The sequence below is a fragment of the Diabrotica virgifera genome, chromosome 2, assembly GCF_917563875.1.
Source record: "Diabrotica virgifera virgifera chromosome 2, PGI_DIABVI_V3a".
NCBI lineage: Eukaryota > Metazoa > Arthropoda > Insecta > Coleoptera > Chrysomelidae > Diabrotica > Diabrotica virgifera.
In genome coordinates, this window is record NC_065444.1 from 74141293 (window position 1) to 74169020 (window position 27728).

At 31.1% G+C, this 27728-nt stretch overlaps 1 protein-coding gene across 1 annotated transcript; it reads left to right on the plus strand.

Moving 5' to 3' along the window:
* Window positions 1–24381, plus strand: LOC114329488 (caldesmon). Its single transcript, XM_050643795.1, has 4 exons — window positions 1–163; window positions 7871–9122; window positions 15792–15946; window positions 24115–24381. Exons 1-4 carry the CDS (start codon window positions 135–137, stop codon window positions 24263–24265), a joined length of 1587 nt encoding a protein of 528 aa, XP_050499752.1. The 5' UTR covers window positions 1–134; the 3' UTR covers window positions 24266–24381.
* The last annotated feature ends 3347 nt before the right edge of the window (window positions 24382–27728 follow it).

Consider the following 27728-nt stretch of genomic DNA (forward strand, 5'->3'; position numbering starts at 1 on the left):
CGGAATGTATCCCCTATAACTTATTACGTTGCTAAGTAACTTCGAAATGTCAACATAAATAAACAGTTAGACGATTGCGAAAAATAGATTGCAATTTTTAGATCTAGAGTTTGAATTATTATGCAAAGAATAAAATGATATCCGTATGTGAAAAAACCAAGAGGTAAATATTAAAATATAATTTATTTTATACATATACCTAGTATAAGTAAAGGTTCTTTACGATAATCTATATGGAGCCATCCATAAAATTTAAGAAATTTTTTATCTTTTGATTTTTTTATTCATATCAAATTAAGTCTACTTATTGTGTATAGGTATTGATTCAGTTACTCTTGTAGTAAGTAACCCGACGTTATCATTAGTAGGTAATGGAAAACAAGGAAAAAATTGAGAAAATAATTAAATATACGACGTATCATTAACAGTTAAAGTTATAACAATAATTGAATTATAGAGTCAAGAAAAGGCAAGTAGGTATCACTCGTTTCTATAATGTGTGTTGCCAGCACAGTTTTGGATAACACTCGTCATTTGATTTGGCATAGAACTGATCACTTTTTGGATGTCCCTCTGTAAAGTGGTACATTCCTCAATGAGAGCTCCATAAGCTCAATAGGATTAAGGTCTGGACATTGAGAAGGCCCGTCCATTTTTGAAAAACCATTATCTTCAAGACACTGTAGTTACAATCCTTTTACTGTGTGTGGTCTCGCATTACCAGAACACCACTTCCAATAAACTCAGCATATGGCATCACATATCGATGGCTTAGTGTGAAAACCTCGTATCTCATTTTTTTTCGAAAATGACATTTTGGTGGTTTTAGTTTGAAAACCTTGTATCTCACGATTTACAACTGTTAAAAAAAATCCAAATACACTATAGACTATTTTCTACAGCCGAAAAAAGAAACCACGTATATCAATTGCTCTCTTGATTTAGTGTGAATACCACGTATATTTATAACCAAGACTTTGGTACTTAATTTGGAGTATTTGTTTGAGAGATTCGATTTGGAGAAATGTTTTTTGTGAACAGTAAAAGCTAGTCCTGCGTACAGAAACATTTTATGAACCTTAAATCAAAAGATTTGTACTGTATCAACCTAGTATTTGGAGGTGTGCAATATGTTCTGAAAAATGAAAACCTCGTAAATAATAATGAACACAATTTAATTTAAGATGAAAAACACGTATATCAAGATATACGAGGTTATCATAGTTACTTGGGCAAGGGCTCTATATACTGCAAGGATATTTACGTGTTTTTCATAGTTAATATTTGTATTTCCAATTTAATAGCAACATTTAACACTTTTAGCTCTAGGCCAATATCAGATATTTGTCTCAATGTGCTCAAATTAAAAATATGTAGCGGTAATTTTTGTTTTTAGGGTATATTATGCAGAAAATCAGTTTTTTGCCTCTCCTGTAAAATTGTAGTTTAATGATATACGAGGTTTTCACACTAAGCCATCGATATGATGTTGTAGGATCTCCGTTTTATATTATCGGGGTGCTTGATGTCTCAATGAAGACAAAGATCAGTGTGTGCCTTAAAGAAATCCCTGCCTTTCTATAGACTTATTTCGACTACTTTTACGATAAGTTGATATTCTACACTCATTTGCAGACAATAATACTCTTTTCCGATCGTCTATTATCCAATTGACATGTTCACGGGTAAAAACAGTAGTGTGCTTATTTTGTGAGCAGCAGTGTAAATGGCCCCGCTGCTGCATTGCAAGCTGTCAAACTGTTACTTAACCTTATTCGAACAGTAGAAACCATGTAGAAAATCTGATTACTGGTCCTTGGGTTTGTTGAATATAGTCCATGTGTTGAGACCGCTCCTGTCTGAAAAACATTTCTAATTCGGTTTCTCTGCGGATTCATATTTAAAAATGTCCCCTTTAAACAAATCTAAATGGTGCCGAACCAAATCTAAATTTCTGGGCAGAAATTGTTTAAACAAATACATAAGATCACCTTTTATTGCTCCAAAAAATATATTTTTTAGGTTTTTTGGGTCATTCTAAACAAGAAAGGTATCTTGTGATTTTTCTCAAAAATTGACAGTTTTCGAGTTATGGAAGATTTAAAATCTAAAAAATGCGAAAATACGCATTTTCGAGGCTTAAAAACTCATATTTAAATTAGTATTTTTAAGGGTGCCAATAACTTGGATTAAAGTTTAAACATTTATTTTTAAGATTCCGAAGAGTGATCGGGTTTAACTTCAATTTAGACCGTATTTTTTTAATTGTTAATTATACGTGTCCATCTGTTTTTTTGCCGGTGCGGCGCGCACTATTTTCAAAAATCTCCTATTTTCGTCCGAAAAATATTTTTTCTAGATTCTTTGGGACATTATCAATAAAATAAGTTTTTAGACATTTTGCTCAAAATTTAATAGTTTTAAAGTTATAAGCGATTTAAAATCCGAAAAATGACAAAAAAACACATTTTCGCATTTTAAATCGCTTATAACTTTAAAACTAGTAACTTTTGAGAAAAATGTCAAGAAACTTATTTTATTTAGAATGTCCCAAAAAATCTACAAAAAACATTTTTCGGAGGAAACTATACTCCATCTAATTTACTTACCGTTGCACGTCATCCGCATCATAGCCCGAGACGTCACATGATACCAATACGAAATATTTAGGTTGTTCTTTTTTAGAATCACTTTGCCGAGTACACTGGCGTTACAGCCACTAGGCGTATTTTATTTATACGCGTAGAAATAATATTTAAAAATTTCTATTAAGGTTAACTTAAAGAAATACACAATAATATGTTTCATTTAATTTGTATAAATGAATACAGTGCTAGTCAAAAGTCCGTAGCCCCCCTCGTATCTTTTAAACGGCTATACCCATAATACTGAAATTTGGAGGGAGGAAATAAACGGACGTAAGCTTCTTAACTAGTCATGACAGGTGACGTAATGATGACAGATGACGTTACAGAGCCACTGTGACCGATAATTTTAAATGGGACCTTATGCAAGTGATACCTCGTTTGAAAGGTATTAAAAATACCTATTCAGTCATAATAATTGTTTTGGGTTTAAGTTGATTTTGATTTTGGTGAATAAATTAAATAAATATAATATTGTAGTTTCGCATTTAATTAATAAAAATTCAAATGTCCGCCTATGGCTTTTTTGTCAAAAAAGTTGACGTTTTTCAATTCTCTAGTAGTTTTCAAGTCAACGTCAACCTTTTTGACAAGTAATCATAGGCGGAATTTTGAACTTTTATTAATTAAATGCGAAACTAAAATTTTATATTTATTTCATTTATTCATCAAAATTAGCTTAAACTCAAACAAAATTAGTATGACTGAATAGGTATTTTCAATACCTTTCAAACGAGGTATCACTTGCCATAAGGTCCCATTTAAAATTATCTGTCACAGTGGCGCTGTTAAGTCATCTGTCACTATTATGTCACCTGTCATGACTAGTTAAGAAGCTTACCTCCGTTTATTTCCTCCCTCCAAATTTCACTATTATAGGTATAACCGTTCAAAAGATACGAGGGGGGTACGGACTTTTGACTAGCACTGTATAAAGCGTTTTTATGAAACACATTTGTTCGGAATACACTGTAACTATAATCGAACGAAGGTGATATTTTGGCATAAATTGGTAACATTTATTTGACAGTTGCGGTGATGACACTTCATATTTGTTTATATTCTTTACTTCATATACTTTATATATTTAAGTATTTGTTTCATTATATTTACTGTTTTTATTATGTACTTTAACGTAAGATTATAACTTAATTCTTGTTTTCTATTTCTAAAGTTTTTATTTATTTACATTGAATATTAAGTTGTTTTGCTGTATAATCCACTTCCGCAAAAATTGTGTGATGTATTTGATTTAAAATGAATTCAAGAATTTTTTGTAATTGGTCAACAATGTCAACTTAGATCTCTAACGTAAATAATGACATGCAACGGTAAGTAAATTAGACGGACTGTAGGAGATTTTTGAAAATAGTGTGCGCCGCACCGGCAAAAAAACTGGATGGACACGCACAATTAACAATTAAAAAACTACGGTCTAAATTGAAGTTAAACCTGATCACTATTCGGAATCTTGAAAAGGGATGTTTAAATCTTAAAACTTTAAAAGGGTAAACCCTGTAGTTGGTTGTATACCTTTGTTAAGACAACGTAGAATGAAGTAAACACTTCTGTTGTATGTAGGTATATAAATTTATTAAAAAATTCTTAAAATTTATCCACAAAGGAGTGGAAGTACAACAAAACGTTTTCGGTCAAACTGACCATCCTCAGTGTAAACCTGGAAATAAGTGAACCACTTAGATTGAAATGCAAAAGGGTGAAATTTTGACAGTTAAAAAAAGAAAATGTGGTTACTTACGTCCAGTGTACAAGTAATTGAAACTAGCCACTTGAATAGGTGTAAAACCTCAAAATAACATTATTGCTACATTATGAGCTGTATATAGTAATCGACAATAAGTCGATGTCTTAAGATTAAAAGACTCGACTTAAGACATCGACTTATTGTCGATTACTATACAGCTCATAATGTAGCAATAATGTTATTTTGAGGTTTTACACCTATTCAAGTGGCTAGTTTCAATTACTTGTACACTGGACGTAAGTAACCACATTTTCTTTTTTTAACTGTCAAAATTTCACCCTTTTGCATTTCAATCTAAGTGGTTCACTTATTTCCAGGTTTACACTGAGGATGGTCAGTTTGACCGAAAACGTTTTGTTGTACTTCCACTCCTTTGTGGATAAATTTTAAGAATTTTTTAATAAATTTATATACCTACATACAACAGAAGTGTTTACTTCATTCTACGTTGAATGTTTAAATCCAAGTTATTGATTGTATGAGTTTTTAAGCCTCGAAAATGCGTATTTTCGCATTTTTTAGATTTTAAATCGCCTATAACTCGAAAACTGTCAATTTTTCAGAAAAGTCACAAGATACCTTTCTTGTTTAGAAAGACCCAAAAAACCTAAAAATATATTTTTTGGAGCAATAAAAGGTGATCTTATGTATTTGTTTAAAAAAATTGTTTAAACAATTTCTGCCCAAAAATTCCGTCCGGCACCCTTTATATTTGTTTAAAGGGGACATTTTTGAATATGAATCCGCAGAGAAACCGAATTAGAAATGTTTTTCAGACGGGAGCGGTCTCAACACATGGACTAATATGTCATTGGATCATTCTAGCACAGTGGTTCCCAACCTTTTGTCTGCCGACCCACCTTCTGATGTTTTTTCATATTCGCGACCCATTCCTCACCCATGATGATATATATGTACGTTATTCAGATATTGTAAGAACCACGCCGCGACCCTTCTGAAATCTGTCCGCGACCCACTAGTGGGTCGCGACCCACCGGTTGGGAAACTAGTACTTTGCGTCTGGTTTCAGAATGCAGCAACAGTGAGAACGCAATTTTGCCTGACTTCTGACTGTTGTCCTCCTTTTGACACCGCATACCGGGTCGCTTTGGTCAAAGAATACATATTTTATCTACTACCATCTATCTTGCTTTGGTTGATATTGGGTTTTTAGAAATCGTTGGTAAGTCCTCTGCACAGTTGAATACTAACATCCAATTGGCTTGCACATTTTCCAGCAATGTAACAATCTGAACAGACTTTCGATATATTTAGCATCGTTATTAAGAAACAAACTTCACTGTAAGGAAGCCAGTGTAACGCTAAGATATCTCAGAAACTCTTTAGAGCACTGAAATAGTTCACACACACTCTCAACCATTAATGTTGCGTTTCTTCGTAAATAATGAGTTCTGAGATTTTATGGTTTAATAGGTTTTGTGAATTTGTTTATTCTCTTTACAGGCTCAGTTTAGCTTCTCAGTAGGTACATGTGATAATTCCATTTAATTTTTCAGAGACAATGGGCGGCCCACAAAATTGGTCATCGTCCTCCAAAAACCTCTCGTCCGATTTGTTATTTTTTTAATATGTAATATAATGAAATTTGGTAGGTTTTAAGAGGTAGTTATTGCGCATTTTTGACATGCAATTAAGAATTTTATATTCTCCATTGGCACGCATACGAGTCATATTACCCGTATGCACGCCAATGGTGCATATAAAATTCCTAATTGTCTGTCAAAAAATGCGCAATAGCTACCTCTTAAAACCTACCCAATTTCATTTGCATATCTCAACCGGTTTTAAAGCAATAAATAAATCTTCAGTTTGTAAGAAAAAATTCAACATCCCGTATCTCGGAAATGAAGAATTTGAGGACATATCTTTATAACGCAAACGGTCATTATTGTTTCATGGAGAATAGCCCCTTAAAGTTTGTCGCAATTATTTAGAGACATCCTGTACTGAAGAACATGGCTAGTTGTTAAAATACCTAACTTCTTTATTATCCCACATAAGCGAATGAATCAAAAAGCAAAATGTTAAGAAAGCCTTAGGCTACAGTTAAGTTTTAATTTCAATATTTTATATACGCTAGAATATTCCACAGGTATACACGGTATTCCACGGTATACAATGACACGTACCTCTTTAGGAATATTATTATTACGCTGATATTCTTGAAGAATAAAGCTATATTATACTACAAAATCACTCAAATCGGACAACAGGTTTAGGAAGTACGAGACATCAAAAATGTCCCATTTTTAAGGTGGTGCGTTAATTTTGTATTTTGAGAATAACCCCTTAAAGTTTGTCGCAATTATTTAGAAACATCCTGTACTGAAGAACATGGCTAGTTGTTAAAATACCTAACTTTTTTATTATACAACATAAGCGAATGAATAAAAACAAACAGAATGTTAAGAAAACCTGAGGCTATAGTTCGGTTTTAATTTCAGTATTTTATAAATGCTAGAATATTCCACTGGGTGTTGCGAACTTAAAAAAAAAAAACAGACTGATTGGTCCACCCGGTATCCGGTATACAATGAAAATTTATATGTTTAGCAACAATATTATTACAGCGATACTGTTAAAGAATAAGGCTATAAAATATTAAAAAAATCACTTAAATCGGACAACAGGTTTAGGAAATTCGTGACATCAAAAATGACCAATTTTGTGGGCCGCCCCTTTTCTCTGACGCGTAGTATACATAAAAAAATATAAACGGTCCTAAATTTTGTGGTGGCCCGTTTCCTGTGACGCACAGTTTATAAATCCTTTCATATTAATTATTTTTCTACGAGCGTGCAAAAATGTCTACTTTCGCGCACGCATTTTAGTTTAGAAAGTTTCACTTTTCCGCACGCGTGTTACTTTTCCGCAAGCGTGTTACTTTTCCGCACGCGGTTTTTACTTTTCCGCACGTGTGTTAATTTAGATATGTTAATATGGCCTTAAAGTAATTATAATACATGCAATAAACTAATATTTAGATATTATTTACTAATTTATTTCAAATATATCTTATTGTGTTCCTGTTTTAATGAAATTAACGCGACAATTCTATTCGATGAACTAAAATTATTTTGACATAATATTCGAAAGTCAAATCGGTAGACAATAACAGTCGTTTTGAATCATCGTCATGGAAACCAAGATCGTCGTCATGCTAACTAATTATATTGAAAGTTTGGTTTTGACAACCTTGTCAAAGAATTAATTTGTGTATGTATTTTCATATTAATTAAATTAATTGATTAAGATTTGGTAATTTTTTAAAGACTCTTAGAAAAAATATTGTTCCTAACTCTTGCAGAAAGTTTCTTTTCCGCACTCGACTGCTTACCGAACTCCCGCTTCGCGTCGTTCGGCAAATTGCAGTCGCGTGCGGAAAAGAATGACTTTCTGCACTTGTTAGGAAAATAACTATTTTCTTTAATATTTTTAGTTTAATGCCACCCGAAAGCATGGAAATAATACGAAAACACACTTTTTCGAGCCCAAAAGAATATTCCAATTTATTAGACTGGAGTAATGAATCATTCTGGGAAGATTTACCGAATCCCAAGCACAATTCATCGACGAACAAACCAATTAAGTCAACTAATAACATACCTTCAAAAACAATTAGTATTGAAACAGTATTTGGAGACTTATTAAAAACGAATCCAAATCAAAATAACCAGAAAATAATTGCGCAAGAACAATTTTTTAACAAAAAAACTCAATTTTTATCTGAGAAATATTTCAACATATGGAAAACTGCAGTTGAACTAAAAAAGGACCAAAAAAGACAAGAAGAGGCAAAGTTAAATCAAACTACAAAGCTTGATACTTTCATGAAGAAATTGAAAAAACGAAGAAAAAGTGAGAAGGAAGGAATAAATATCAAGGAAGAAAAAGCAAAGATACGTGTAGTAGTTAAAGACGTATCTAGTAGTGTTGTTAAACCTTGCTCGAGTTTTAAAAATAGGTTTGATGTACAAAAATCGATCATAGAGTTACAAAAATCGAAACTGGAGGAACAAAATAGGATAATCCAGGATTTAAAACTAGGAATAATCAACGACGATCTTCTGAAATCAATAGAAAACACAAAAATCAATATTAGGGAAATATTTGGAAGTTGTTCCGGGAAAAACAAATACAAAATTCCTCTAATTTTAGGCGAAGAGCCTAAATTTTCCATTACCTCACAGGTAGCGCCAAAAATAGTGCAAAAAATGGAGCAGAGGGCTCTAGAAAGGGCGAAAAATAGAGAAATAATTTTAGAAAGGAAAAAACTGATCGAAGAGAAACGAGAGAGAATGCTGCAGGAAGCAATAGAAAGGAAGCGTGTCTTGGAGGAGGAGGAGAAGAAACGGAGTTTGGAAATAATTAAAGAAAGAAGACGAAAAGAAATGGAGATGGAAAAGATCCGGTGCATGAATAAGCAAAAATATATGGCGAAGTTGAATACAGCTGTTGAATTTTACAACAGATTATTATTAAAACAGACTTTACTTCAGTTGTATAGTTACATGAAAGATGGACGTGATAAACGTTTTCTGGCTGTTGACTATTATGAAAAGAAAATTTTGAAAGAATCTATAGTATCTTGGCAACAAGTTGTGGAAAGTGCCTACAAAGTTAAATACGAAATTGCAGATGCTCATTTTGAATACAAGTTATTAAAGAGAAGCATACAATGTTGGCAAAAGGTAAGCTTTGATGATTTTTTTTAATTTGTAAACATTTTTCCTACCCCACATCTACTCTCATTTCAATACATATAATCAACTATTTTAAATGGGAAATAAGCCATAATTTTACCAAAAAAAAAAAATGATTTTATTAACGTTTCGACGTCTAAATCGGATGCCGTTTTTAAAATACCGGGTGTCCACTTATATTTTCCCCCATTTTAACTGCCTATAAATTCTAAACGGCTTAAGATAGAAATATGCGGTTTTCGATGAAATGTTTTATTTTAGTAAAAGTTTTGTCTGAATGGACTGAATTTTTTATATCGCTTTCAAATACGAAAAGAAAAATGGCGGATTTTTGAAAAAAAACGTTGTTGACTTTTTTTTAATGGAACACCCAGTATATTTTTTGTAAATTGAAATAAAGGTCATTCACCTATCCAGCGATATAAAGTTTTTCAAAATCGGTTGTCAAATTACTGAGTAATTAATTTTTAAAATGAGAGGTGCAACGTGGATATCACATACCTAAATAACATAACTAAGCAAATTGATATTATGTTATGTGATTTCCACATTGCATCTCTTATTTTAAAAATTAATTGCTCAGTCATTTGACCACCGATTTTAAAAAAAATTATATCGTTGGATAGGGAAATGGCCGTTTTTTCAAGTTTTTAGGTAAATGACCATTTTTTATGTCGCTTTTAAATAAAAATGGCGGATTTTTGGAAAAAAAAACGTTGTTGACTTTTTTTATTGAAACACCCAGTATATTTTTTTGTAGCTTGAAAAAACGGTCATTTACCTATCCAGCGATATTAAACTTTTTAAAATCGGTTGTCAAGTAACTGAGCAAATAATTTTTAAAATGAAAGATGCAATGTGGAAATCACATAACATATCATTTTGCTTAGTTATGTTATTTAGGTATGTGATATCCACGTTGCACCGCTCAATTTAAAAATTAATTACTCAGTGATTTGACAACCGATTTTGAAAAACTTTATATCGCTGGATAGGTGAATGACCTTTATTTCAATTTACAAAAAAATATACTGGGTGTTCCATTAAAAAAAGTCAACAACGTTTTTTTCAAAAATCCTTTTTTTTTTCTTTTCGTATTTGAAAGCGATATAAAAAATTCAATCCATTCAGACAAAACTTTTACTAAAATAAAACATTTCATCGAAAACCGCATATTTCTATCTTAGGCCGTTTAGAAGTTATAGGCAGTTAAAATGGGGGAAAATATAAGTGGACACCCGGTATAAAATATCTGACTCATTTATATCGGCAATTCAGACATATAATATACATTTAAAGTAGAAGACCAATCCTGCCAATATTTATGAGTTGCGTTCCTGGGACGACTTTACTGAAAGATAGTTCATTCGATTACATGAAATCAACCCACTCAAGAATATCCACAAAAAAATCATAGTATGTGATCTGTCTTTAAAAAGACAACCAATTACAACAGTGACAGTAAAATTCTCGTGTTAGAGATTCCATAGTAAATCACGAGGGAAAACCAGGAAAAAACCTCGTGATACTATCCCGACATCGTAAGCATTAGGTAGGTCTTACATTTAGTTTACTCTCAAAACTAATACCAAATTCTGTTCAATACATATGTTATTTTAAATTATAAATAATATTAATAATACATCGATATACAGCGTGTCCCGAAAAGATTGGTCATAAATTATACCACAGATTCTGGGGTCAAAAATAGCGTGATTGAACCTCACTTACCTATATACAATAGTGCACACAAAAAAAGTTACAGCCCTTCGAAGTTACAAAATAGAAGAGATTTTTTTATTGAAAATGGACATGTGGCATTCTTATGGCAGGAACATCTTAAAAAAACAACAGTGAAATTTGTAGGCCTCATAAAAATTTTATGGGGGTTTGTTCCCTTAAACCCCCCCAAACTTTTGTGTACGTTCCAATTAAATTATTGTTGTGGTAACATTAGTTAAACACAATATTTTTGAAACTTTTTTGCCTGTTAGTATTTTTTCGATAAGCCAGTTTTTATCGAGATGCGGCTTCTTTTTTAATATGTTTACATACAAATTTTATGGGGGTTTCGTTCCTTTAAACCCCCCAAATGCTTGTTTACGTTACAATTAAACTATGATTGCGGTACCATTAGTTAAACACAGTGTTTTTAAAACTTTTCTGCCTCTTATTATTTTTTCTATAAGGCACCTTTTATTGAGATGTGGCTTTTTCAAAATATACCTAAAAATGTAAATTATAAATAAATTTTCATATTATTACCAGGTCTCTATTGGGACCGTGTAAGTTCGGAAGAGCGACACCTGGTTTCATAGCTAGGCAACATTTTTAGCACTTTTAATGTTTTAATAATTATATTGGCCAATTATATTACTCCTGGTTATTGGACGATTGTCAAGGCCATAGCCCAAAAAAGAATAAGAAGAAAAAGTAAACTTGAGGTTATGTTATTAAAAGGTAAACATTGTACTACAAGCAAAATACCAATAATTAAATTCACTTTAATAATTGCATATCATATCAATATTGTGGAGGAACATATAATTTTTACAACTTCGTAAATCACACGATCGTTTCTCGTATTCCCTCCAAATACTTAAACGCAACAAATAATCGTACTTAACCATATACAAATATGTGGTGAATTTGTCAAATATTCAAAATATCTCGATAAAAACTGGCTTTTTGAGAAAGTACTAAGAGGCAAAAAAGTTTTAAAAACAGTGTGTTTAACTAATGGTAGCACAATAATACTTTAATTGGAGCGTACACAAAAGTTTGGGGGGTTTAAGGGAACAAAACCCCCATAAAATTTTTATGGGGTGCACAAATTTCACTATATTTTTTTAAGATATTCGTGCCATAAGAATGCCACATGTCCATTTTCAATAAAAAATCTATAAAAGTTTTCGCTATATTGGAAAAAATTGATTTTCATTTTGTAACTTCAAAGGGCTGTAACTTATTTTATGTGCACATTTGTACTAAGGTAAGTTAGGTTAAATCAACCTATTTTTGACCCCAGAATCTGTGGTATAATTTATGACCAATCTTTTCGGGACACCCTGTATAAATAATACTGAAATATAAAATATGTACTAACTCGATATGTTATTGACTTACTAATCGTTGTATTTTATTTCTATTGACTTCGTTCTTTAGTATGGGTAACCACATCCTACTGCATTCTAGCAAGGAATTTGCGACACAATTGGTTTCATTTAGCATAATAATTTTCTCTTTTTACTGTTTCTTTCAGTACTATACTTGAATCTCTTCACTGAACTCTATGTTCATTATCCCATGCCTGTTGACATATTTGAGATCTATCAAATTCTCTATTTTTAATGTAAGACTGATGTTCACTTATTCTAACGTTTAATGGTCTTGATGTTTCACCTAAATAAAACTGTTCGTATTCACAAGGTATTTTATAAATACAATTCTTTGTTCATTCTTGTTCACTGTTAGGTTTAGTTTTAGATAGAATAGATCTCAATGTGTTTGTTGTTTTGAATAAACTATTTTTAATGGGAAATAAGCCACAATTTTGCCAAAAAAATGATTTTATTAACGTTTCGAAGCCCAAATCGGGTTTCGTTGTCAAAATACTATTAAAATAAACAAAAATGTTGTTGCTAAGTAAAAAAATTCTTCTAATAATTTATTTAATCTGACTCATTTATATTGGCAATTCAGACGTATATTATACATTTTAAAGTAGAAGACTCTAAAATGATATCGCCAATATTTATGAGTTGCGTTTTTTTTGGTAAAAAAAACCATTTTTTTGTGGCTTATTTCCCATTAAAAATAGTTTATTATAAAAATGCCACAAGGAAATAGCTTCAGAACAACATTGTTTGGAATGTTGTTGAAATGTTGAATTTATTTCCTATTGTTTTAAGTTTCTCGGATAGTCCTTTTATGGTATTGATATTTTCCTCGTATTATTTCTTGTGAATATTATAGGATCCCGTTCTAAGTTGTTCTGAAGCTATTTCCTTGTGGCATTTTTGTAATAAACTATACTAAATGGGAAATAAGCCACAATTTAACTAAAAAAAAAATGATTTTATTAACGTTTCGACGGCCAAATCGGATGTCGTTGTCAAAAGTTGTTCTGTTCCATTCGATCCAATCTTGACAATTCCTTATTTATAAACGATAAAGGATAATCATTTTTTTTCCTGGTTTTCCCTTGTGATTTACTATGGAATCTCTAACACGATAATTTTACTGTCACCGTTGCATGTGGTTGTTTTTTTTTAAAGACAGATCACATGCTATGATTTTTTTATATTTTTGAGTTGGGGTTGATTTCATGTAATCGAATGAACTATCTTTCAGTAAAGTCGTCCCAGGAAGGCAACTCATAAATATTGGCAATATCATTTTAAAGTCTTCTACTTTAAAATATATAATATACACTAAGCGCCAAAATTAACGCACCACCTTAAACATGGGACATTTTTAATGTCTGATATTTCCTAAACCTGTTGTCCGATTTCAGTGATTTTTTAAATATTTTATAGCTTTATTCTTCAGGAATATCGATATAATAATATTGTTGCTAAACAGATAAGTGTCATTGTATACCGGGTGTAACAATGATAGTGTGTTTTTTCCTCAAAGTTTGGAACACCCTGTGGAATATTCTAGCGTATATAAAATAATGAAATTAAAACTCAACTGGAACCTTAGGTTATCTTAACATTTTGCTTTTTGATTCATTCGCTTATGTTGGATAATAAAAAAGTTAGGTACTTTAACAACTAGCAACGTTTTTCATCAATACAGGGTGTTTCTAAATAAGTGCGACAAACTTTGAGGGGTAATTCTGCATGCAAAAATAATGACCGTTTACTTTATAAACATGTTTCCGCAAATGCTTCGTTTCCTAGATACGGGATGTTAAACTTTTTCTTACAAACTGACGATTTATTTATTGCTCTAAAACCGGTTGTGATATGCAAATGAAATTTAGTGGGTTTTAACAGGTAGTTATTGCGCATTTTTTGACGTACAACTAAGAATTTTATATTCACCATTGGCGTGCATACGGGTCATATTACCCGTATGCACGCCAATGGTGAATATAAAATTCTTAATTATATGCCAAAAAATGCCCAACAACTACCTCTTAAAACCTACCAAATTTCATTTGCATATCTCAACCGGTTTTAGACCATTAAATAAATCGTCAGTTTGTACGAAAAAATTCAACATCCCCTATCTCGGAAACGAAGCATTTGCGGACATATGTTTATAAAGCAAACGGTCATTATTTTTCATGGAGAATTACCCCTTAAAGTTTGTCGCACTTATTTAGAAACACCCTGTATTGATGAAAAACGTTGCTAGTTGTTAAGGTACCTAACTTTTTTATTATCCAACATAAGCGAATGAATCAGAAAGCAAAATGTTAAGATAACCTAAGGTTCCAGCTGAGTTTTAATTTCAATATTTTATATACGCCAGAATATTCCACAGGGTGTTCCAAACTTTGAGGAAAAAACACACTATCATTGTTACACCCGGTATACAATGACACTTATCTGTTTAGCAACAATATTATTACATAACAATATTATTACATAGATATTCTTGAAGAATAAAGCTATAACCTATTAAAAAAATCACTAAAATCGGACAACAGGTTTAGGAAATATGAGACATTAAAAATGTCCCATTTTTAAGATGGTGCGTTAATTTTGGCGCTTAGTGTATGTCTGAATTGCAGATATAAATGAGTTAGATTAAATAAATTATTAGAAGAATTTTTTACTAAACAACATTTTTGTTTAATTTATTAATATTTTGTATTTTGACAACGGCATCCGATTTGGACGTCGAAACGTTAATAAAATCATTTTTTTAGTAAAATTGTGGCTTATTTCCCATTTAAAATAGTTGATTAGAAAAATGCCACAAGGAAATAGCTTCAGAACAACTTCAATACACATCACTCACATTATCACTGTTACCATTATTGCCTTCTTTCTTTCTATCTTGTATGCAACATTTTATTTCCAACTTCTGTTATTTCATTTCCTTTCTACCCTTGATTGTGATTGTATACTGTAGCAAAGTGATTAGGTTTTGATATTTGCCACAATTGTATCAATCATTTCAATATGTGATGGTTACATCTTAGATTTTAATCCATGTAGACAATGTAGAACATTTTATGAAGAATGACTTTTTTTTGTAAAATAAAGGTGGGAAACAATAAAAAGAATGTATATTTTTAGGTTTTCATCGCTAAATTTCCCATCTCGACTAGTTTTATTTCTTTTTATCTCACAACTTAATGTTTTCCATCTTTTGCTGGTTATTATAGCGCGCTCATCACTCTTTACTCTATATGTTCATTCATGGGTAATCTTTCATTTTTCCTACTGTAGTGCATTTTAAATATTACATCTTAAGCTTTAAAAAATCTATAAAATTCTAATTAATAATATAATTAGATATAAATAATTAGATATAAATAATTAGATATAATAGATATAAATAATATTGTGTATTTAGATATCGATTTCCGAAGTGGAATTAATTTCCAACTTAAATTGTGGCTTATTTCCCAATTAATATTACAGTAAATTACATAAGATGCCACAAAGAAATAGCTTCATAACAATATTGTTTTAGATTCATGTAGAAAGCATTAGAAATATGCAAGTGGCAGAAGATTTGTATGATTTTCGACTAACAAGTAATGTTTTTATTCACTGGAATCGATACGTTTGCATAGAATTTATGATTCAACATAAAATGATGAAGAAAGCCGAAAGCCACTATAAAAGGTAAGAAAATTTATTATACAGTGAGCACGTAAAGGTTGGAATAAATTCATTTTCTCGAGAATGGACAATTTGTGAAAAAAATCCCGAAACAGGTCAATTTTTATTTTTAAATTACGACTTTTTGGCATACATATCATACTAGTGACGTCATCCATCTGGGCGTGATGACGTCATCGATGATTTTTTAAATGGGAATAGGGGTCGTGTGATAGCTCATTTGAAAAGTAATTTAATTCTCTACTCAGTAATATAAACATTTACATAATTATTTATACACATAGAAAGAAAACATTTTTTTAATTTAATTTATTGACATAAAAAGAAGAATGCATGTAATTTATTTAATCCAAAATACATTTTACTGCTCTCAGAAAACAGAAAAAAATGTTTATTTGAAAAATATTCATTGCTTTTCGCTTAAACTAAATGTTCAAACTGTCCAGAGGAAGGTGGGTGGCGGCTTTGATATTGAATTTAAGCAAAAAACAATATTTATTTGTCAAATAAACATTATTTCCTAAATTACCTTTCAAATGAGCTATCACACGACCCCTATTCTTATTTAAAAAATTTTAAGATGACGTCATCACGCCCAGATTGGTTACGTCACTAGTATGACACATATGCCAAAAAGTCGCAATTTAACAATAAAAATTGGCCAGTTTTGGGATTTTTGTCCAAAATCGTCCATTCTCGAGAAAATTAATTTATTCCAACCTTTACGTGCTCACTGTATATGTACTAGAATAGGGAACTTGCACATTTTTTTATTACATAATAATGTTCAGTTTTGTATAAAAATGAGATTTACAAAATTTCACGCTTCAAAAACTCATAATAACTTACATAGAAGTACAAATTTAAAGTCTTCTTTATCTTAAAATAGTCCAAACGACCCGTGACGTCACACGAGTTTAACTGTGTGGTTCTGTTTATGGTTATTTTTACGTATATTCTTTTTCTTTAGTTTATTGGCCTCCACCTACTTGGGTATTTGGCCAGCTCGTCGTCGGGGAATAAAGGAAAAATATTTATATTCTAATGACATTTATCGTATGTCGTTGTAATAATATATACCAGTTTGTTGAGATTGGAGTTTGATACAGTTTTTGAAGGAAAGGAAAGAAGGTTTACTATTGAAAATAAAACCATTTTGTAAAAGTACAAATTTTCTATGAATAGTTCAAACGATCAAAAACACTTTTAACGTCACATAACTGTATTTTTTACTGACGTTTAGAATGTCTAATTTAAAATTATATATACAATTGGTGTAGAATGTAAACATACAACCCCGTGTGGTCACGACGCGTTTTGGGGAGGCTGGTATAAGTTGAATTTTTAGTCGTCTTTAGGGGCCAAACGAAAGACAAACAAAACTTTTTATCTTTACAGGTTCTAAATTATGTTCTGTTGTGATTTATACCATTTTTTTCGAATTTAAAATTTTATGCAAGTTCCCTATTCTGCGTTTTTTGCTAAATATCCGTCTCTACTATTCATTAAACTTTCCTGTTTTGAGCTACCCCACATTTTGTTTCACCAGTTGATCATTTTCATTAATTTCTATTGTTTTCAACCATTTTGAAAAAATGTGAAACCGTAGAATTATCCCATACATATTAAGGATAGACTGATAGACCAGGCATATACTGAGCAAAAAAGTGTAACGCGCGTACAGTCGATCGGTGGTTTATCTATCTCTTTTAAACAAGCGATCAAGTGATCCCGCGCATGTGACAGACAAAGATGGCTAGACAACTTAAAGTGAATATTGACCAATGACCTCCTTGATATTCGCGTTACACCTCGATGCACACAGAGCGGCCTATACCTTGCCTAATCTATTTAGTAGTATATCTATGAATTATCCTCATCCGTACGTACGTACCAGGTACTTCGTAAATTCCTCCGTCATTACCAGATAGAATGACAAATTAGGTGTCGAATGAGAGCTTATAACGCAAAGGTGGTATTAAAGGCGACACTTGACCTCGGGCCACCGGTTTTAAAGTTGCAACTGGAAGTACTGTTTTAAAGTCGCCGAAATAGTACAAGCGATATATTATTCGACTCGCCTTAGCAAGGCGAGAATAAATATATACCCCGGTACATACTCCCGGTTTCATGCCTGTCTGTCCGTTATTAAAACAGATAGAATGATAAAAATGATGTGTAGAATGAAAGTTTATAAGCGAAAGATGGTATTAGGTGAGAAATTTGACCTCGGACTTCCGGTTTCAGAGTTGCAATCGGAGGTACTGTTAAGTGGCCGAAATAAAGCAAGCGATATACTTTTCGACGTGCCTTAGCAAGACGAGAACAAATATAAGTCGATATACTTTCGATTTCATCACTGTCTCTCCGTCGTATGTATGGTACGGTGCAAGTGTATGGACACACAAACTAACAAATAATACAAATATTGAAAAACCGAATAAAGCACAAAGAGGTTTCCTTGTTAGAATGACAGAAGCCTTCAGTACTACAGCAACATCAGCTTTAACAGTATTGACTGGTGTAATGCCCATGCACTTGGAAGCACAAAAACGTGCATGTAGATATTGGCAAAGAAAAGAAAATTATGAAAAAATATTACAATTAATGGGAATAGAAATTAGTCCAGAAAGCCACTGCGCATCCGCTAGGAAAAATATTCTAATTCGGATTTTTTGCACAATCTTACTCAAAAAGGACTCCTTTTAACAAACTTGCATGTTGCCAGGACCAAAAGGTGGTCAAAAATTTTTTAAACGTTTTTTTTTGTTTTTTTCCTAAAATTATTTTTTTTGCATGGAAAAAAGTTTTTTTAGGTTTTTTGGATCATTCCAAACAGAAAAGGTCTTTAGTGACTTTTCTCTAAAAATGATAGTTTTTGACATATAAGAGATTAAAAATTGAAAAATTGCGAAATCGGCCATTTTTAACCCTCAAAAACTATGTGAAAAACTGAAAATTTGAATGTTGCCAAGGTAGGTGGATATTCTTTAAACATCGATTGATGAAATCCCGAAGAGTTTTTTGCAATACAGTATTCAAAACTCCTTTGTTTTTTAATTGCTAATCAAGCGTGCGCGACACTATTTTCCACCGACAGTATGGTGCAAGTGAAAGGAATAAATTCGTTATATCGTAAACCGGCGACTTTAAGGAAAAATCCCGAAACCGGTCGATTTTTATTTTTAAGTTATGATATTGTGGCATATATGGTATACTAGTGACGTCATCCGTCTGGGCGTGATGGCGTAATCGATGATTTTTTTAAATGAGAATAGGGGTCGTGTGGTAGCTCATTTGAAAGGTTCTTCAATTCTCTATTCAGTAATGTAAACATTTACATAATTATGTATACAGGGTGTCCTTCTACTTCTTTTTTTGTCAAATAATTTAATTTAATAAATTTTTTTTGGACACCCCGTATAAATAATTATGTAAATGTTTATATTACTAAATAGAGAATTGAAGAACCTTTCAAATGAGCTAGCACACGACCCCTATTCTCATTTAAAAAAATCATCGATTACGGCATCAGGTCCAGATGGATGACGTCACTAGTATACCATATATGCCACAATATCTTAACTTAAAAATAAAAATCGACCTGTTTTGGGATTTTTCCTTAAAGTCGCCGGTTTACGAAATAACGAATTTATTCCTTTCATTTGCACCATACTGTCGGTGGAAAATAGTGTCGCGCACGCTTGATTAGCAATTAAAAAACAAAGGAGTTTTGAATATTGTATTGCAAAAAACTGTTCGGGATTTCATCAATCGATGTTTAAAGAATATCTACCTACCTTGGCATCATTCAAATTTTGAGTTTTTCACATAGTTTTTGAGGGTCAAAAATGGCCGATTTCGCAATTTTTCAATTTTTAATCGCTTATATGTCAAAAACTATTATTTTTAGAGAAAAGTCACTAAAGAACTGTTCTCTTTGGAATGATCCAAAAAACCTAAAAAAACTTTTTCCATGCAAAAAAAATAATTTTAGGAAAAAAACAAAAAAAAAAAACGTTTAAAAAATTTTTGACCACCTTTTGGTCCTGGCAACATGCAAATTTGTTAAAAGGAGTCCTTTTTGAGTAAGATTGTGCAAAAAATCTGAATTAGAATATTTTTCCTAGCGGATGCGCAGTGGCTTTCTGGACTAAATCAGAACAAAAAGAGAATTAGAAGAAATATTAAATAGAAAATGGCAAAACGAATGGGATAATTCCCCTAAAGCAAGACGTCTCTATAATTTTATTCCAAATTTAAATAATATACCAAATTATTTTAACCCAGAAAAAGGATTAATCCATTTTCTTACAGGGCACGGTCCGTACCCTACACACCTACATAGATTTAACTTAAAAGACAATGAATATTGTGAATGTGGAGAAATAGGCACACCAGAACACATAGTATTTATTTGCGAAAGACAAACAAATACACAAGAACTACAAAGAATGAGAAGAGACCTTGTTGGCATAAATATAGAAAATATAATACAAAATGAAGAATTATTTAATACACTAAATAATTTAGCGGACATAATATCAAAGAAACAATTAGAATTATATAATATTAGACGAAGAAGAAATCAAGTAAATAATATCCAACCTCTATGAATTTGAATAAGAAATTATACAGAAAAAAAATTAAAATTACATATAAAAATATAAAATAAAATATTGGAATAATTAAATAAATATTTATAAAATAAAAAAATTAAAAATTAATATCAAATATAAAATAAAATAAAATAAATCAAAAATCCAAAAACTATTAATCAAACAAAAAAAAAAAAATTAAACTAAAAACCTGAAATTTTAAAACTCAATGGTCTGAGGCTCACCGAAATACCATTGAGAATATCATAAAGTCGATTAGACCTGCACTTAAAATTATTCGTGACTATTTTTAGATGAATAGTGCTGGCATTTCTCATCTAAGAATGAGAAATGGGAGCACTTTTATAAAAGTTATATGTTCAAAAAAAAAGTAATAATTTATCTTTTGTTTATTTGTTCATTAGAATTGTTTACAATTTGTAGTTTTCATAATTAGTAGTAGATTAGGGCTATTGTTAATTAGTCAAATAGAAAAAATTCTTCAAGTAATAATATTGTAATAAACTACTGTAATCCCATCAGGAAACGACCTGGATTAGTCACAAGAGGCCAGGTCATTTGTATAGTACTATAAATAAATAAAAAAAAATGTCTTGCCGTCGTCCGTCCGTAACACAATGTCCAGGGACTTTGTAAACACAAATCCTCCGTCATTAGACCAAATAGAATGACAAATGAGGTGTCGAATGAAAACTTATAACCAAAAGGTGGTTTTAAAGGTGACAAATTTGACCTCGGACTTCCGGTTCCAGAGTTGCAATAGCAAGTACTTTTTTAAAGTCGCCGAAATACTAGAAGCGATATATTATTAGACGCGCCTTAGCAAGATGAGAACAAATATTTCCGGTTTTTATATCACTTCCGGTTAAAGTTTTTACCGAAAGACTACAAAAAATGGATCAAAATGAACATAAATGAAAAAAATCGACATTGAAATCACAATTTAAACAATCAACATTTTATTGAATCACTATATTTATATACATTTTTACAATCATCAATTCAAATTCAACTTACTGTTTTCACCCATTTTGAAAAAATGTGAAAACGTTGAATTATCCATGTCGTCTGTCCAGAGACTCTAAACACAATTCTTTCGTCATTAGACCAGATACAATGACAAATGAGGTAAGAAATAGTTCAAGCTATATATTACTCGACGAGCCTTAACAAGACGTGAATAAATATATACTTCCGGTTAAAAGGGGGTAACCGGAAGTGCCACATTATAGTCGCATAATTAGTATGTGGGATATATCAATAATCGCGTATTAAGTTGAGCTCGAATATTTAGTTCCGGTTTTGATATAATTTCCGGTTAAAAAGTTATGACCGGAAGTTTGCCGACTCAAAATTATTGAAACCATATATCAATCGACGCAAAGTTATGGACCAAGAGCTTAGCAACGTCGGAAAAAAATCATTTTAAGACGGCTGATTCTTTCATATATTGTTCCCTATGCTTCCTCGAACACCGTACCGGCCATCTGGCTACTGATACAGGTTGCGTTCATTACTGCGCAGCACACTTGTACAGGTAAAGATATCGAATTAAAAATTATTGTAAGACGAAAATTTTTTTTGTCATTACTTTTTAAACATTAGTAGAAATATGAACTGTAATTGCCAGACATTTCTGTGGTTTAAAAAGTAATGACAAAAAAATTTTTCGTCCTAAAATAATTTCAATTCAATATACAGGGTGATTGATGAGTGTGATAAAGCTCAGTAGATCCGCTATAGTAATAGATAGCAATAAAAGTTAATAATAAAAATCGTGGCCAACTTTCAGCTTCACATTACGAAATTAGTTAGATTGATACAGAGTTTTCGATAACATAGTGGCAGACCAAATTTATGTTTTTTTTTAATGGAACACCCTATATTTTATTTTATATTCGAAATTCTCTTAACTTCCCCATCACAAAAATATAAAGGATCGTTATGTTATATAGGGCTTTTACAAAGTTATAACCAATTTTTTACGAAAATCGTAACAAGTTCAACTCCCTGTATAAATAAAAAAAAGCACAACAGCGATGGTTTATTGGTGCCATATTTTTTTGTTGATTGTGAAAATTTTTAAGAATTGTTGATATTGATAATTTTCCTTATATCGAATGGGTGAGTCAAAACGCAAGTACATTCTTTTCTCAGAAATTTTAAATGGAACACCCTGTATTTTATATTACTATCGAAAAATATCATTACCGTTTAATTTTACATTTAATTTTTGTATAATATTCCCTATACCTAAATTTGTCAGTTTTCGAGATATTTTCATTTTTAGAGCAAGTTATTAATTAGGGTGTTCTATTTAAAATTACTGTGAAAATAATGTATTGTCCTTTTCATGAGCATTTTTCATGAGCATGAGCATTTTTCAGTGCGTAACAAATGATAGGAAAAAGGGTAAGTCCGTGATAATACACATTTATGACATTTATTATAACATGTCATTTTAGTTAAATCTGACAGTTGTCACATTTTATTTTCAATTTGGAATAAAAACAAATCAAATGTGTTTCTTGCATTTATAAAATGGTATTTTCTTTGATTTGTATAGTCTTATAAATTATACAGATATTTGTAATATTATCTAATTAAAAAAAAATTATTTTTTTTATTATGGCGCCATCTATCGACAACTAGAATAACTAGAATAAATGTTATAACAATGTCACCGACGAAATGTAATCACAGACGTGCGTTTTTTTCTGTCACATACAATTTAATGCGTTAGAAAGAAATCGAAAAACTGTGACGCACTGAAAGATGATCATGAGAAAAAGAATACTTGCGTTTTGACTTCAGTGGCGCACCCAGGGGGGTTTTGGGGGTCAAAACCCCTCCCAGAACATATAAAAATATATAAAGAATAGAAGGAAAACGTAACTTATCTTTCACAAACAATAAAAAAAAAATTCTGTACCCAAGCCAAACCCCCCCCCCCCAGACCAAAATTCTAGGTGCGCCACTGTTTGACTCACCCTGTATAACATAACAAACCTTTATATTTTTGTGATGGGGAAGTTAAGAAGATTTCGAATATAAAATAAAATATGGGGTGTTCCATTTAAAAAAAAAACAAAAGTTTGGTCTGCCACTATGTTATCAAACACCCTGTAACATTCTAACTAATTTTGTAATGTGAAGCGCAAAGTTAGCTACAATTTTTGTTATTAACTTCTATTGCTATCTATTACTATAGCGGATCTACTAAGCTTTTTCACACTAATCAATCACCCTGATTTTGTGTTTACCTGTACAGGTGTGCTCCGCAGTAATGAACGCAACCTGTATCAGCAGTCAGATGGCCGGTACGGTGTTCGAGGAAGCATAGGGAACAATATATGAAAGAATCAGCCGTCTTAAAATGATTTCTCGAAAACGTTGCTAGCTCTTAGACCATTACACGAACAGTTCAAATATCGATTTCCAGTTCTACTTTTGGTCACGTTGGGTGAAAAAATTATGAAGTCCAATTACTTGTTTTATAAGTAATTAGTCTTTCAGAAATTTAGATAGTTTACTTCTGCGTTATTGTTACAGGTGGCTTCTCTTCCACTATTTTCATCTCTGGAGATCGCTTAAAGCCGTCAACGAATTGTTAAAGGCAAAGGAACTAAAAAAGGCTAGGTGGCGGCAAAAAGTTTGGGAAATTTTACCTGACTACAAACCTCTCGATCCTATCGACATTTAGCTCCAAATATGTCCGATTATAATTAGTTAGGACATACATTTATATAGTTTTTAATATACGGTTGTCTTTTTTACATTTATATAGTACTTTTACAAGAATAAAACTTTCTGAACACATTTCTGGTTTAATTTGGTAAATAAAATGCAAAAATATTTATATAGTTTAAAAAAACATTAAAACATATAATTCTTTAATTTACTTGTTACGATATACAGGGTGTTTGGTAACGAGTGGGTCATAGCTTAACCTCACTTTCCTGAGGTTAAAATAGGTCGATTTAAGCTTACTTATAGGCTATTGATTATGTACTATAGAAAGGAACTACAACGTTAACGGGGTTTTATTATTTCATATGGTCAATGAATCTTTATATATGAAAAAACCTCGGAGTGCTACCATTTAAAGGGGTGCGTTTTTGAGAAATGGGTGAATTAGTCCCTGGGCACAGGTTACATTAGGGTGAGTTCTATGCACTTTTGGTACAAACACGTCTACATAAAAAATTTTCCTGATTAAATTTCCTATCTAAATAAATTTTTTAAAGTCAAATATACTTTTTTTTTACAAAAATATATTCAAAAGAAAAAGCACAAAGAAACCCAAAAGAACGAAATTTTGTTTTTTGTCCCATAACTTTTGTCCACGGTGACATAGGTATAGACATTGCTTCACGGAAAAAACACTTACATATTTTATTTTTAAAATGATGTTTGGTAGAGGCCATTAGGATTTACAGTTTTCGAATTATGATTTTTCAAAGTTCGCCACTCACAGCAATTTTCCTTGTTATTTCGCAAATATTGTTCTGTAACTTTTTTCTACGTAACTTTAGACATATGCAATGGTACATGTAAGAGGAATAGAAATCAATTACCTTTAAAATGTTATACTGTATAATGTTGTACGACTTCTTTTAAAGAGGTTATCTTTTTCAAGACTTTATACTTTTAACGAGTTTTTATATTTTTTACGATTATTTTTTAAATTTCCCATTAAAACTTTTTTTTAAATTTAGGTATATATTATATACTAAAAAAAAAGCTTATTCTGTTTACTTTAAAATGGTGTATTATCAAAAATTCTAGGATTATTTTGGAATTAGATATGTTTTTCAAAATGTAATAAGTACTTGCAACGATTTTTGATTTTATTTAGGATTATTTTTTAAATTCCTCATTATAACTTTTTTATGTGATTGTGTGTTATGATTGAATCTTCTTTTTTATAGTTAATACTTTGGATCCACTTGACTCGGCCGGGCAAACTTCAAAATATGGATTAATTCCAATATTTACTGTAAAAGCTCCTGCACCACAAGCTTTGCTTGAAAAAATAGCATGTAAATGTATCAAAAAATGTACAAAAAAACTGCGGTTGTAGGAAGATAGGAATTAGTTGTTCAATATTCTGCAAAGGGTGCATGTGCGTGCATGGGTACTAATTGTGGGAACTCTAAGATAACTGAGGCACACTGAGGTGTCAGAGGAAGATATTGAAGCTAATGCTAACGAGGAGATGGACTTTGATTTTGAAAATTTTTTAAATGTCAACGCTTAAATAATTTTAACTAAAGTGATGTTTTCTAAGACTAATGTTTATGTAATTTTTGCAAAAGAAATAATTTTAAATAATACAGGTAAAAAAATATCAAAGAATCACTTGGTTTCCATTACATAATTAAATATAGATAATACACCATTTTAAAGAACAGAAAGTGAGCTCTCTTTATTAAGCAATATATAGTATATTCATGTACAAGAAAAAAAAAGTTACAATGAGAAATTTCAAAAATAATCGTAAAAAATGTAAAAAATAATATTTTTTTATATTAGGTATTATATAATATATAATATAATATTATATTATATATACTATATATAATCTAATATTATATAATATATTATATAATAATATTATTTTATTTTTATATTATATTATAAAAAATCGTTAAAAGTATAAAACTTTGAAAAACCATAATCTCTTTAAAAAAAAGTCGTACAACGTTATACAGTAGACCATTTTAAAGGTAATTGATTTCTATTCATATTACGTGTACCATTGCATATACCTAAAGTTACGTAGAAAAAAGTTACAGAACAATATTTGCGAAATAACAAGGAAAATTTGAAAAATCATATTTCGAAAACTATAAATCCTAATTACCTCTATTAAACAACATTTTAAAGAAAAAATATATGTATAGGTTTTTTTTCTGTAAAGCAATGTCTATACCTATATCCTCGTGGACAAAAGTTATGGGACAAAAAACAAAATTTCTTTCTTTTGGGTTTCTTTGTGCTTTTTCTTTTGAAAATATTTTTGTAAAAAAAAGTATCATTGACTTCAAAAAGTGATATTTAGATAGGAAATTTAACCAGGAACAATTTTTATGTAGATATGTTTGTACCAAAAGTGCATAGAACTCACCCTAATGTAACCTGTGCCCAGGGACTAATTCACCCATTTCTCAAAAACGCACCCCTTTAAATGGTAGCACTCCGCGGTTTTTTCATATATAGATGTTCATTGACCATATTAAATAATAAAACCCCGTTAACGTTGTAGTTCCTTTTAGCTGTCTTATTTTGAATATAATCAATAGCCTATTACTTTAGTACGAAACTTGATAATAACCGAAATACAGGGTGTCAAAGTTAAATTTTTGTTATTTATTCTTGAATATTTCCTGACAGGCATACCTTTTGATTAAAAAGGTATGTAGAGTGGGGGATAAAAAATTGAACGTATTAAATAAGCGCCGAAAGACGTATGTGGCGCCCTCTAGGTAATGCATCATTTTTGGTGACGAATTTAGATTTCTCGTCCCAAAAAACCCCAGCTTACCAAATTTCGTGTTGTTAACCCAGGCCTGCCAGGAAATATTCAAGAATGAATAAAAGAAAATGGGGAACAAAGAAATCCAAATATTATGTTATGCAGACGACGCCGCATTAATCGCCGACACAGAAGACGATCTTCAAAGATTAACACACATCTTCAATTCAACAGCCAAGAAATACAATATGATGATATTAGCAGAAAAAACCAAATGTATGACAACATCTAAATACCCACTACGGCGTAAAATCGAAATTGATTACGTATTTTTTATGGGAAATAAGCCACAATTTTACTAAAAAATGAATTTATTAACGTTTCGAAGCCCAAATCGGGTTTCGTTGTCAAAATACAAAATACTATTAAAATAAAACAAACATGTTGCTAAGTAAAAAAATTCTTCTAATAATTTATTTAATCTGACTCATTTATATTGGCAATTCAGACGTATATTATACATTTTAAAGTAGAAGACTTTAAAATGATATCGCCAATATTTATGAGTTGCGTTCCTGGGACGACTTTACTAAAAGATAGTTCATTCGATTACATGAAATCAATCCCAACTCAAGAATATCCGTCGCAAAAAAATCATAGCATGTGATCTGTCTTTAAAAAGACAACC

Bases quoted from the DNA above. Each gene is read 5' to 3' on its own strand.
- LOC114329488 (XM_050643795.1), top strand. From the start codon at position 135: ATGATATCCGTATGTGAAAAAACCAAGAG. The intron at 9,123-15,791 runs GTAAGCTTTGAT...ATATTGTTTTAG, and splicing joins GCATACAATGTTGGCAAAAG to ATTCATGTAGAAAGCATTAG. The intron at 15,947-24,114 runs GTAAGAAAATTT...TTATTGTTACAG, and splicing joins GCCGAAAGCCACTATAAAAG to GTGGCTTCTCTTCCACTATT.